We start from the raw sequence: 13,674 nt of genomic DNA, 5'->3' as shown, positions 1-13,674 counted from the left end.
AACTCATGGCTTACTGGGAGACAAGCCAACTGGGACATGTCAGTCACTACACTCTGGTGGAAAGAACTCTAGACTGCCCCAGCTTCTGGAAAATGCTGGGAGGGTGGTTACAATAGCTGGGATGGACTTGTCTGCCAGAGCTGCTTCAGTGGCTCAAATAACTGGGACAGATTAGTCTGCCCAGTGGACCCATTATGGCACTTACAGACAGAAAGCATTGCTGTGTTCTACACACTGAACTGGGTCCAAGGTAACATCATCAATTTTAGGAAAAAAAACTGCTCATGAAATCTTACAGGAGTAGGGATTTTGTCAGTATCTTGTCTGAATCTTCAATAGCACGGGTGAATGATTTTCTGCAGGCAGATTGTTCTCAATTTCAAAAATGAAAGTTAAAAGAAAGAAGATTTTTAGCTTGGAGTCAGTGAATGACCATGGTCAACAATACAGAACTGTTACATTTCTTAACTGACAAATGCTTTCATTCCATAGAAACATCAGATAAAGCCCATTCTGCACGTAATTTGTCCTAGGAATAGAAGAATCCATGTTCCACACCCTGAAAAGCAGGTAAATACAGTATTAAAGCTATTACAGTTTTTCAGCTTAACTGAGGTTCTCTCCAGCTGTCACAAAAAATACTTATAAAATTCTCTTTAACCTTTCAGCTGCGCTTTACTTAAACAAGTAAACAAAAAGCACAGAAGAAGAATTCCATGAAATCAAGATTTCCATTTAAAATATCAAAGGACAAATAGAAATTACGAACAGTGGCTGGGAAAGAGCTACAGACTATTAATCATTTAAGATTACTTCACTAAGCTCTGTCTTCGTCTTGAACCTTAAGCCCTTCACCCTTCAGCCACACTGAATTACAGTGCAAGCAGAGGTTAATTCTACTGGTGCCAAATAAAGCCCTCCTATGGGAACAAATACATCTCAAACAAAACCATAATAAATGGTGAAGTAATCCTAATTGTAACCAGCTATTCCTCCGCAGCTCTAGTTTTTATCATGTACACATATTCCAGCCAAATCTTTACAAACTATGTCAACAAGTCATGACTTCCCCCCCTTTCCCCATGAAAACTGTGGAAGGATAAGTACACGTCCACGAAATAGAGGATGCCATTTTATTGGAGGTCCACAGGTAATTGTATCACATTAGGGAGTGGAAGAATCTTGTGGTATGGCACAACACAATACCTCACTTAAAACACTTAAACAGAAGGTTAAATGATATGCAACATGATCAAATCAGTAATTCATCATCTTCTAGGCACCACTGATTAATTTAAAATAAAATTTAATAAATTCAAAAAATATAGTCCATTAATTTGTTTCTTGTACTGTCTTTAAATGAAACAGCACTTTGAAAGTCACAAATAAAAAAGCAGCACTTTCTCTTAATACCAACACCACTGTAACACATACTGTAGCGTGGCATGCAAATCCACATCTGCAGTCTTTTGTTTTGTATTAACAAATGGAATGGTAATTTTCTATCTCAAATATTGGTAGCATAACATGTAAGTGCAGATCATTCTGGCCACAGGTGTGGTAAGCCATAACAAGTGTGTATTACAAGAGCATAGAACACAGAGCATGACACTTACATCCAAGAATCTCTCCCTTTTGTACTGTACATGGTGTTTGCTACAGGTTGACTTCCAACTTGCTGTACCCAAGCTTCAGGAAATGAGATTATTGACCTTTTCTGGTTTTATTTAAAAGTAAAATGCAGTCAGCATCAAAGCACAACCGTTAACAACCTGGTCAAAAAAATGCCATAGCTCCATTGAAAAAAAAAAAAACACCTTGTCCTTTTAGTAGACTCCATTAAGTGATAAAGTTTCCATTACAGGCATGTTACGAAGCCTTACAGTGGTACTGCAGTGTCACTCCTGTTAAGCACAGATTTGTGTAGACACCAGGAAATGGTGTGATGTTCAGAAAAGCTGTTCAAACCGAGCTAAGCTTTACGAGACCACGCACTGAGTCTTCATGCAACGAGTCCTGGCTGGCTAGACTCAGGACGTGCATTGTATGGCTGTGTGTAATAGGACTTCCACTTGGCAGCATCCCAGGGGGTGATGGAGCTTCTTCAGGAGTGAGAAACTGATGGCCTTCGTGCTCCTCTTTTAATGGTATGATGTCTGTCAAACCTGAATCTGATGTGAGATTTGGCATAGAAGATGGTGGTGTCGGTTGCCCTAGAGTCAGAGTTGCACAAGGCCCACTGATAGAAGTCTTTCCTGGTAAGGGGAGCTCTTCACTAGTTATGCTTGGCTCACTCTGTAGGAGGGGGGTGGCAGCAGCCTGCAAAACGAATTTAGTGCTCTGAATGCACTGATCTTGGTCACACTGTAGAATGGAAGGGTGTCAAAAGCATATAAGGCAAACAAAACGGAGAAAAAAAAAAAAGGGAGAATGTGGATAAAATGGTATGGCAAAGAATGGGATGTGAAGAGAAAAAAAAGAAAGCCATTAGTATCATTCCATGGTTAGCCACCCAAACATCCCATTGCATGCTGCCCAGGAAAAAAAAGAAAGGCATGCATAACTGAGCCAATGCTTTGTATTATTATCGAAGTAAATTATGATATACATTTAGAGTGTTCATGTAAGGATTCTTTAAAAAACACCAGGCAATTTTCTTCTTTTAACTGGTTTTCACATGTAGGAATTAACCTACCACAGAGTTTTCCAGAACAAGAATTCTTTTGACACAGATATCTTACACAGTCAGTAATAAAGCTCTAGGAGCAAAATTTTTTCCCCTCACAATTTAATACATTATACAGAAATTCTAGAGAATGTCCTACACTACATTCCATACTCCAGAAGATGTGTAGAAACCAGGCAGCATTGTGGATCAAGATCAATCTTAATTATTTTTCATCTGTTTCTTGATTAATCCTGACAATGTGACGAATCAAAGTACAGACTACAAGTTATCTGGCAAGCACTGTCTCAATAATAAGCCGAATTCAACATTAGATAAATCCAACAAAGCTCAGTGAGTGTTACAGGAATTTTTTTTTGGCTCTACACCATTCCTAAGAACTGTTTATACAAAATTACCCCTCATTCCTTGAGATGACAAGACAGGTATGTATTTCAAAAATGTCCAGCCAGCTAAGTGGGTAGTATAGCTACTGCCAAATTAAGTTTCTTTAACTTGAATTGGCATGATTTTTGAGGGCTTCTAAGGAAAAATATATTTAATTCATAGCCTGATCAATTCTAACATTGCAGCTTTTCAAAATCTTGTTAGATTCATTTGCCATAGTACTGTTCTGCTGGGTAAGAAAAACACTACAATCAGTGAATACAACAACAAATGCAATGAAGGAAATTTGGAGGCAAGCAAGCAGAATAAAAGATATATCCAGAGGTAAGACATGCTATTCACTGTTGTTATTTCAAATATTCTGTTAAAGCAGTATGTTCTGCTCTATGACTGACTTCTTAGACTTTTATCAAATTACTACACATCCATCATCTGTTTAGATATTCCTGATAATAACCATTGTTACTAACATTACAGCAATTCCCTAAAACACCCATTTGAGTTTTAGCTGTCACACACTCTCTGAAAACTTCTGAAAGACTTTTGCCTCCCTTATTGTATGATGAAAACCACGATTAACAACACTTGCTCTGTTATTTTCAGGTTCTCCGATTTCAACCACTCATCAGGTTAATGACGGAGGCACACACGTAACATTCAGCAAGTGTGCGAGCAGACTACTTGGTCACAACAGATAGGTAGTGTTTAAAACAGATCTAAATGGTTTAGGACTCCCACATCAATTACTTTTGAGAGGCTCAATCCTTACTCGGGTACGTATTTCCAGGACTTTTGCTTTCAGAAAGATAAATGGACCAACCTCCCGTTACATAAATTGAGTTCATACAAACTGCAAGCAATCCTCCCCCTACAAAATGATGAATAGCCCCAGCCAAACAACTGAAGTGGTGCCCTATCATTTCAGAAGGATTACCCACATGCTTAAATCCATAACCTTGTTTAAGTACCTTTCTAAGAAGAAAACTGTCAGCATCTTTTAAAGTCAGGCTTCCGCTTCCAATTAGTAATTCAGTGTGAATAACTCATTCTTGATTAATATCCTGTTATTCACACCTGCTTATTTAAATTAAAACTTCAACCAACCTTACTACACAGACCTTAAAAATATGTTAACTGAATTTTCAAACTTCAGAAGGACCAAAAAACCTATTTTCTCTAAAAGGCAGTAGCCAAAGAACAAGTTAAATAACAAGGGAATGCTTGTAACCACTGGGATACACTGAAAACAAATAATGTTAGCAGCTGACTTATTGCTTTAGTGAACCTTCAGCTCTGATCTTCAAAACAAAATAATTAACATGTTCCAGGCAATACAAGTACACAGCCCTGTATTAGCTGAAGATAATTTACTTAAACTCATTGTATAGTCTGAATTAATTTTCCTCTTATAGAAGTCTACTGCATTTCAGTTAAATTAATATCAAAAAGATTAAGTAGCCTCATAAAGTGCCATTAAATAGTGTTATAAACTTCAGGTGCTGTATATCTCTTCATTTTCCATGCACTTGTCACTTCCCTAACTCTTCTTTCTGAAGGCTCTCCTTTCACTTAGATAAGTTTCAGGTCCTCTTTCTTTTTCCTTTTCTCGTCTGTTCAGCCAGCATGACCAGGTGACCAGCATAAAATCCTTAGGAAAATACAGGCTGTAAAGACCTTTTGAAAGGGAACTACTGCAGGGTCTAAGCCAAAATAAAGTACATGTGTTCTACAAGGCTCTCAAAAACATCTGATAAAAACAACACGTAATACACAGGTAGACTATTCTTGAGTCTTAACAGCCAACACAAAACTAAAACAAGGAAATCAGATTTGTTATAGGCTTGGCATGGTGGTTTTTCCTTGATTTCGTTATTTTACTCTTGACTGAATGAAATTTAGGGCAGGATGTCTTAGCTGCTACTAATCACATGAATTATCCAACATCAGAATTTCAAATGAAACAAAAAAGCCTATGATTGTAAGAAAAATGGAACTAAGCACTGAAATCTAATTAACTAAAAATCTACTGCAAAAATTATTCCACCAGCATCTTCTCATTTCAGATATGCTGACTTTATTTTTTCACTTAAAATTTTCACTGTTTCAGAGAAAGAGCAGATACTGAAAATAGGACAAGTTTAATAAGTCCTACAAATATGAAGTTAAACTAAATATATGCACAGGAATTTTTAGCTATCTATTGATTTCCACATAAAAAGGCACAAATTAAAGCAAATTGGACAAAACCTAGAATTCTGTGTTTATTTCACAAATAATAAATACAAACAACTAAGGGAAAAATATTTTTCTTTTTTTTCCCAAAGAAAATCTGTTTTTTCTAAGATAGAAAGAAAATACATGATAACATTGTACATGACAATATATTTTTCACATTTCTAAATGTGATTATTTCAAAATAATCAGAATAATTTACTTCAAATATTAATTAAACTTAGTTTAAAATTTCCTAAATGCTAGTCATATTGAAAAATTGTTACAGTTCTCAGAAGATGGAGAAAAGCAGGTTGAATAGTCTCACAATCTCTGAATAAAGTACAAACAAGACAGAATTCAGAGAGGCGTACAGTGGTATAAAGTTACAGGAAGGATGCTGAAACACCATATTCTGGGTACAACAAATGGGTAAAGAGGAGAGAGAGAGCTGTGTACCTGTTCCCAGTAGGTGTAGGATTTCACAACCAAAATCAGTGTATTGTGGATACTGTGCAACAACTGAGCCACAAACCCCACCAAGTCAATGGCTCCACTCTCACGCAGTACAGTGCATGAGTAGATCTATGAAGGGAAACACTTCTGAAGCCAAACGGGAAACTACACTTGGCCCAGACACTTCAGACTGTTCTTATGGGCTGAAAGTCTGAGAAGGCTTAGAGCAACTTGGGTGCATTCCAGGGGCGTATCTTCTAAAATAAATCTGGTTCATGTGCTCTGACACTGCTCTGAGATGTGAATAAAATGCAGTAAACATGCACTATCAAAAGAACTCCTCCTAAAACACATCTCAACCCAAAGCAAAATGCTGAAATCTACTTACATGCATGTGCCCGTAGCCCATTTTAACTGTGAAGTAAAACGTGTTAATGAAAAACCTCTATCAACCTTGACTGTAGCAATGTTGACTTGGTACAAGAGCCCTGAGTTCTGTTCTGGGCATCTGGGAAGTACATGAGTAAACATACAAGGAAACACACTTGCAAAACTCCCAGCAAAATGAGGCTGTGGTCCTTGGCAATTCTGTTACTGTCATGATAGAAACACTTACTTCTAAATAACAAAAATATGAAAAGTGAAGGAAAAACTACACTATGATGGTCAGAGTTAATGTTCCCTGAGTCAGCTGGATCTATTTCCAGACCAGAAACACTGAAGTGAACATGTGGGAGAGGACTTTCCTGCACTTACCACTGGTAATAGATGTTGTGCACGCACTACAGTTCCTACAAATTTCAGTAGTACATATACATAAGAAAACACTTCAAAGAATTTGCATCCAGGATAGGAAATGGAGAATTAGAAACAAGGGAACTTGGTGCACACGGAACTACTTATACGCTGAAGAAGAGATGCCTAGGAATGCAGGAATATGAGGAAATTTCTTAAAAACAAGGAAATAAACCTGTCCTGACACAGAGTCAAACAGAAGCAAAGTCTATCACTTTATAACGCATTGGAGGATTCCCAGGGACATCATAGTAAATATAAACCAAATTAATTCCTCTAAAAAACTTCATGGAGTAAGACAGATTCTGTGTTTCCTCCTAATGGATTACTAAAGAATAAAATACCCGATATCAAACCCCAAGAATGGACTCTAGCTTCTAAGAGAAAATCAAGTACTACAGTGGTCCTGACCCAAGTAGTGGTAACTGATGGGTTTATGAGTAAATACAAACTTTTTTTAGAACCCAAAGAAAATAAACTCTAAAATGAAATATAACAAATAAATTACAGAGAAAGTTATGATTTTGTAATGGGTGATATATTGTGCTTCATACAAAAAAATTTTTTAAGCATAAGGAAAATACTTGGGTAATCAAACTAATGATGAGCTCAAAAAATAATCAGCAATAAAATGCAACAGGGAAATACCTTGGAAATTACCAGATCTACAGGTCATGATCTCCAAGTGACCACGCTTTTCATGTGGACAAGGGTATGAAGAAGTTGGTTAATGAATTTACCAGACTAATTTCAAATTATATTGGCAAAGAAATTAAAAACACTGGGAATGCACCACGAAAATAATTGTATGTGCTTCCAGCCTTCATGGAAGTAAATATAGATTCAGCTTTTAGTAAAACAAGGTAGATACTACAGAGACTATGAGAAAAACCTCTTCTATAAAAATCTGGGAAAAAACCCAAAATCCCAGCATGGGTCTATCAAGCACTGATTAGAGCTACAACTGACTTTCTGAGATTGGGACAAACTGGATCACTACCATGAGTAGGGTAGATCCTGTACGAAATATTCCAAGTCTCAGAGGGAAAAACTACCATAAAAACTGTTAAATACAGAAAGAGTGCCCCATAAATGGTATCCTGAATAAGAGATAATGTATTGTGCTGAAAACCAGCATCTGGCAACTTTACACTTAGCCTGATATTTATTTTGAACTTACTGCAAAAATGAGGCTATGATAAAAGATTCATTAAAATAAATGAAAACAGAGTATTATACTAAGCAACCCACAGAGATTTAATGAGAGACAAGAGACTTGTTGGGTGAAGCACAAGAATTCTGTTTAGAAAGCCACAAGTCACTGACTCATATAAGGAGCTGGGGTTGTTTAGCCTGAAGATGAGGATCACAGGAGACCTCATTGCTCTCTACGCCTCCCTGAAAGGAGGTTTTGGTGACGGCTGGTCTCTTTTCCCACACAACTAGTGACAGGACAAGAGGACATTGTTTTAAGCTGGGCCAGGGGAGGTTTAGGCTGGACATGGGGGAGTAAGTTCTTCACAGATGGAGTGACTGAACACTGGAATGAGCTGCCCAGAGAGGTGGTGGAGTCACCATCCCTGGAGGTGTTTAAGGAAAGGCTGGATGTGGCACTTAGTGCTGTGGTCTAGTTAACAGGGTGCAGTTTAGTCATGGGCTGGACTCGATTTCAAGGGTCTTTTTCAACCTAGCTCGTTCTGCGAAAGATTTGAGGGAAGAAAGGGAAACGAAAGAGGGAAAGAATAAGAGAAAACAAGTGTGAGAGAATATGCTCATTTAAATCTTTATTTTATATCAATGGTGAGCTGAGATATTTTAGCACACTGTGGATTAAGCAGGGTAACATCTAGACATGACGACCTGATGTAATACATTCTGCAATAAAGTCAAGAGAGACACACCACAAAGGTGTACTGAAACACACTTCAGAATTCTAATAATTTACTTCTTGTAATCAAAAGCATTAAGCTTGCTAAAACAGCAAAAAAATCTCTGATGATGTATAAATGGCCAAACTTCTAGCATTTAAAAAGTACTATGGTCTACAGCTATGACCTACACATGCTCCTTTAAGTCAAGGGATTTCACTTTGTCTGTCTTTATATGAAATTGTAATAATACCAGCCCCAGTACCAGATACACCCCCTTCAACAGGGAAGGGAAAATAGTGTAGAGAGACGGGTAAACTAAGCTGGTCTTTAACAGTTTACAATGAAACTCAAGAGAGAAATTTTAATGCTGATAGCCAGCAGTCCTGAGAAACCAATTGGTCTTGGATAGAGACCAAGAGAAAAGATGCCCCAAGAAAAATGGCATTACAGTCTTCAAAAATATTCCTTCAAACCAAACAAGACATTACATTTTTTAAGCTTTTTCTAAGAGGTCATTTTCAGGCATGAAATCAGCACATTTCCTAGTGACTCTGATAACTTCTAAAGAACCCAGGCTTTTCCCAGCTCATGCGGTGTGGTGTTCAAGGATAAAAGAAGAAATCTTTGAAGAATATGTGTAATTAGAGGTATTACGCTCTAAAATTGTAACAGCTATCTGTTCAACTTAAAGTCATACCGTAACAGATTTCTCCATTTCTAGAGAGAAGCTTAGTCAATTTTCTACCAAAATGGCAAAGATTTTCTTATTAATATCTAGGAATAACGATAGTGTCTAAATTCTTGCAATGGTAAGACAATTTAATGCCATGGACACATTGTGGGTTTATGATCCTCACAAATAAGAAGAATTGACAGCATCAGAAAGTTTGGGTAATCCCTGAAAGACCTCAGCCCATTTCTGATGTTTGCTCTCTTTTTTTTCTTTTTTTTTTTTTTTTTTTAAGCTTCCTTTTCTCTCTTCAGAGTTATAATATTTTGAGTAAAACTTACATAGAGCATTACCTTGTTCTGCTCAACTGCAGAACTCAGAAGATTCAGACTTAAGACTGTGTCTCTAATACATTTTCTTATTAAGGAGACTACCAAATCTATTTAATCTTCAAAACATTAAGTAAAACCAGCTTAGGAACTACAGCAAAATTTTTATATGGATATATCATTGACACTAAAACTAATCTGTCTGAGAAGAGCGTGGCTTTTCTTCTTTTGTTCAAAAGAAAGGCTGAACTATATCAGAAGGCCTCGCAGCTTCCTGTTTTTTGGCAGAGGGAGGGTATCCATAACTCATGACTTCTTTTACAAAGTATTAGAACCTACATACTGTGAAGATATGTGGACAACAATTCAGAAATAGGCACATATGCAAGATGGTTGCCTTCAGGAAACGATCTCTTTCCAGTTATTCTCTTCTTCTTGGCACTGGAAATCCTATCTTCCATTATGATAGACAATGCTGACAGCAAAAAACCAAAGTAAATACTATTGGCACAGTTTCAAAGACGTTTAAAAAACTTTCGTTATAACAATCCAGTTGCCATTTTTTGTTCAGGTTCAGTGTCCTAATGCTCTTTCTTGAAAATAGTTCTCCCCTAGAAACTCCTCTTTGTTCATCTTTGCTTTTTAAAATACATTGTCTATGCAAAACCGCAGTGTACAAGCAAAGAAGGAAATAAGAGTATGAAGAAAGTGCCACACAAAATAACAATTAGCTGGAAAATGACGAACCAGAGTAAGTCCATGATACTTGAATATTCCAGTTCAAAACACAGGAGGTGTCAACAGCAAAAGTCAAAATGCCAGTATATTCAATAAATCAACAGCGTAGAAAATTTTTTTTTTTTTTTAGAATCCATGAGCAATAACTATTACGCTGTGTGAAACGTACATTAAAAACAGCCTTGGATTTTGGGTCTTTTTCTTTACTGTTATTAAACAACTCATTCCACCCAGTGTGTCAGCTGTATCCAGTTAGTTATTACTTGATTAGTTCACATGAAAGTGGAGAAGAAAAACATTCACAGGAATCTCGCTGAACAACACTATGGGATGATTCCTACCATGTTGCTCTGAGATTGTGTGGCCCCGTACATGGTAATGCCGTTTGATGGTCCTGCTAATTGCGGTGTGTCTGGCTGTATAAATCCTCTTCTGTCAATTAAGCTACAGAATAATCACAATAAAGGAAAAGTATTAGAGACATTGCTGATCAATAACTATCTCCTCTCAATTAAAAAAAAAAGTTTCTATCATACAACAGACCTTAATACATCACCAGTACCTTCTAATGTCCCCTTTTAGTTAAATGAAGTACTCAATTTTCTACTCATCAGTAAGGTACTTGTTCTTTGTGATGCTGCCTGTCATATAATCACATGTACTGCTGCTTTTTTTGATTTTATCACAGACGATAGACTTAGAAGCTTACCAGCAGATACCATAAAACCAAAGAATTTTAAACTGCAGGTGAAAAAAACAAATGACAAAACTCACTTAGGGTACTTTGATACAGTATCTCTTTTAGAAGTTCTTTTTTTTTTTACCAGCTTCCACATCTAATTTGAAACTACTTATTCACAAAATTTAGCAAGAATGAAGAAAAGTTCATCTTTCTTTCTGACAGACAACTTAACTTGCCAGGTGTTTCATGACAACGACTTAACACTGCTTATAGTGTTCCACTGTGCTTACCAAAGTGAGGTACTCATAAAATTTCTTATTTCTAAGAAAATGCTCTACGGAGAAACTACTAAATATAAGTAAAAAAATCTGTGTAAGATTATAAACAAATTGCATAGAATGAAATAATGCAACCTAGTTCAAGATGTTTAAAGAAGTTTTATGATTTGTTGCATCAGAATACTGGTTAGACCTATGGTAAGAGCAAAGGATCAAATTAAGATTTGAAAGTAACTGTTGTGGACATGTAAAATACATTCTGAATTTGCTAGCATAGGTTTAAAAATGATAAATGATCTTTAACAGAAGTGACAAAAGTTTTGATTATTTACAGATCCTCTCCTCGCATTCCACGCTCAAAAGCACTTGAACATTTCGAATTTTGAGCTGGTTAGCTACTGTTCCAGAATTTAAGGAAAACCCTCAATATTTAGTGACTTGGGACACAGCTGAGAATAAAAACAAAAGAAGCAAGCTTATAATTTACATGTCACAGTCAGTAAATTTTCCCCCATGGTCACAAAATACTTGCCTGCAGAACCTCTATATACACATGTCAATGTCTAAATAAGTAATGTTGCTACATGGAATTTAAGAAAAAATGCACAAACTCTGCTAAAACACAGAAGCCAGTGCCAGTCTGGTCCAACTGCATGTTACTACTTTCATCAGCCTAATATTCTATTTAATATACTGAGAAACATGATGTAGTTTTAATAAAGATTTCCACTTGGAGTCAAAAGAATTTGAAGCGTGGCACGGAGCTTTTATGTCCCCTACTTCTATCAAAAGCAAAATGGCAGAATTAAGAGGTTGGCTTCAGGCAACATCCATACAGGCAGGAAGCAAAGACAGAGCTATTCACCCTCACCAGGGGTAACCCCATATGTGGAAATCTTTATTCTGTTTTTTCCTCTTCAGGAAAAGTCAGTCTCCCCTGTGGAACTTTGACTGGTCGTAGAAGGACCGCCTCTGACATTCCTAACAGCAAAGCCAGAAATCTCACTCTAATTAAATACCTGAGCTACTGGACTACAAAGTCATTTACTTTCTTTCTTTCTTTAATTTCTATCTTTAGATTCATAACTTCACAATTCCAAGCACAACAAAACATACCAACCAAAGAGTAGGCCAAAATCATCTCCAAGCTTTTCCGCTCCTCTCTACACTGAAATTGGGCCTCTACTATGCATATAGTGCATGAACTGCCAAATCACTGAGCACTGGAATAAGAAAAGAATTAGGTTTCCTGGCTTCTAGTTTTATTTCTCTAGTCTCAGCTCTGTACTTCATTTTCCTCAACCTGAAAAAACATCTCCAACCTCAAATATGTAAATATTTCAGATTTCCAAAGGTGAAAATGTACTCAGCAAAACATAATAAAGACCACCAAAACCAGTTTAATGTATATTTGTGAACAGTATTAAATAAAAACCCCTTGTCCATTTAAATACAACATTTCAGAGTGAAAAAGACAAACATCAACAATTATCCAGCTAGTTGTAGATTTAAGGTTCCTCAACTCATGTCACATTTGTTAGGTATGTAGAAGTTTCATACCCAGGTTGACCTTCATGCAACAGCTAACTACTAGAAATCTTTCACTGCTATAAGCTATTAACTGCAGTGGTGAAAGTTCAAACAACAAACAAGCTTATTTCCATTTCAGATGTAATTTTACAGGATTTGATCACTAACTTAGTTTAAGCACAATTTACCAAGTTATCTCTTTACCACTGAAGAAAAACTTAAAGCTTCTAAGAGACATGAATCCAAAACTCTCATTTTGTTGAATAAATTCAAATAATTGAAAAGAATTTTTTTTCATTATGGAAAGAATTTTTTTTTCATTAATAATCACATGGTTTCATTTATGCTAACAATACTTTTGATACTCTTACCTTGGAGAGAGGGGCCCACAGAGAGCAGCACAGCAATTAGTAAAGATGTTGCCATAACTGTAGGGATTATAGTTTTCTTTACCTCTTTTATTTGACCATGATCCTTTAATCTGAAGAGATATGAACAATATGCATCATATGTAATACGATACAGAAAATGGCTGTGAGAAATGAGGTTTGCAACATGCTACTTGAAGAAGAGACCACAGAAAACCCATAATGACACTTTCGGAACAATTTAAGAGTTTTGGGTTGTTGTGAAGGCTGGACCCTACAAGCACATGCTTTACCTCCACAGATTTAGACAACCCACAATCTCAAGAGATCAATATACTCAAAGCAGGAATTTCAGCATCTAAATGTAACGGTCCAAGATCAATTTTACAAATATTACAGCATCTTTTAGAGAAGATGCTCAATTGCAACATATGATTAAAGCCAGCAATAGAGCACTTATTTTCCATACTCTTGGGTAAGTTTTCAAGCCGCGCAGTATCACACAACATTATCTTTCCTAAAGTTCACAAATAGTTCTAAAATATTGTAAAGCAAATGCAGCCATTTCTACCTTTTACTGCATATTACATTTTCCCTTAGCTAGTTTGCTTTTCTGCTTGTGAGATACTTGAGAGCCTGACTAAAATGTCTTGCTGTATTCAATTGGGAATTT

General features: G+C 36.5%; 1 protein-coding gene across 4 annotated transcripts in view; it reads right to left on the bottom strand.

Moving 5' to 3' along the window:
* Positions 1-1,119: 1,119 nt before the first annotated feature.
* The window catches only part of ZDHHC14 (zinc finger DHHC-type palmitoyltransferase 14), a 92,947-nt gene continuing 80,392 nt past the window's right edge, over positions 1,120-13,674 (bottom strand). For 2 of the 4 annotated variants that reach the window (XM_066315524.1, XM_066315526.1), the window contains exons 7-9: positions 13,005-13,114; positions 10,485-10,587; positions 1,120-2,364 (exon numbers count right to left, since the gene is read on the bottom strand). In XM_066315524.1, the coding sequence (XP_066171621.1) occupies positions 1,963-2,364; positions 10,485-10,587; positions 13,005-13,114 (615 nt within the window). In that variant the 3' untranslated portion in view covers positions 1,120-1,962. The remainder of the gene's footprint in view (positions 2,365-10,484; positions 10,588-13,004; positions 13,115-13,674) is intronic. The other 2 variants (XM_066315527.1, XM_066315528.1) reach the window with 1 other exon arrangement.

Source organism: Sylvia atricapilla, chromosome 3 (assembly GCF_009819655.1).
Source record: "Sylvia atricapilla isolate bSylAtr1 chromosome 3, bSylAtr1.pri, whole genome shotgun sequence".
NCBI lineage: Eukaryota > Metazoa > Chordata > Aves > Passeriformes > Sylviidae > Sylvia > Sylvia atricapilla.
Note: the sequence above shows the minus strand (reverse complement) of the source record. Positions and strands in the feature narration are given on the sequence as shown.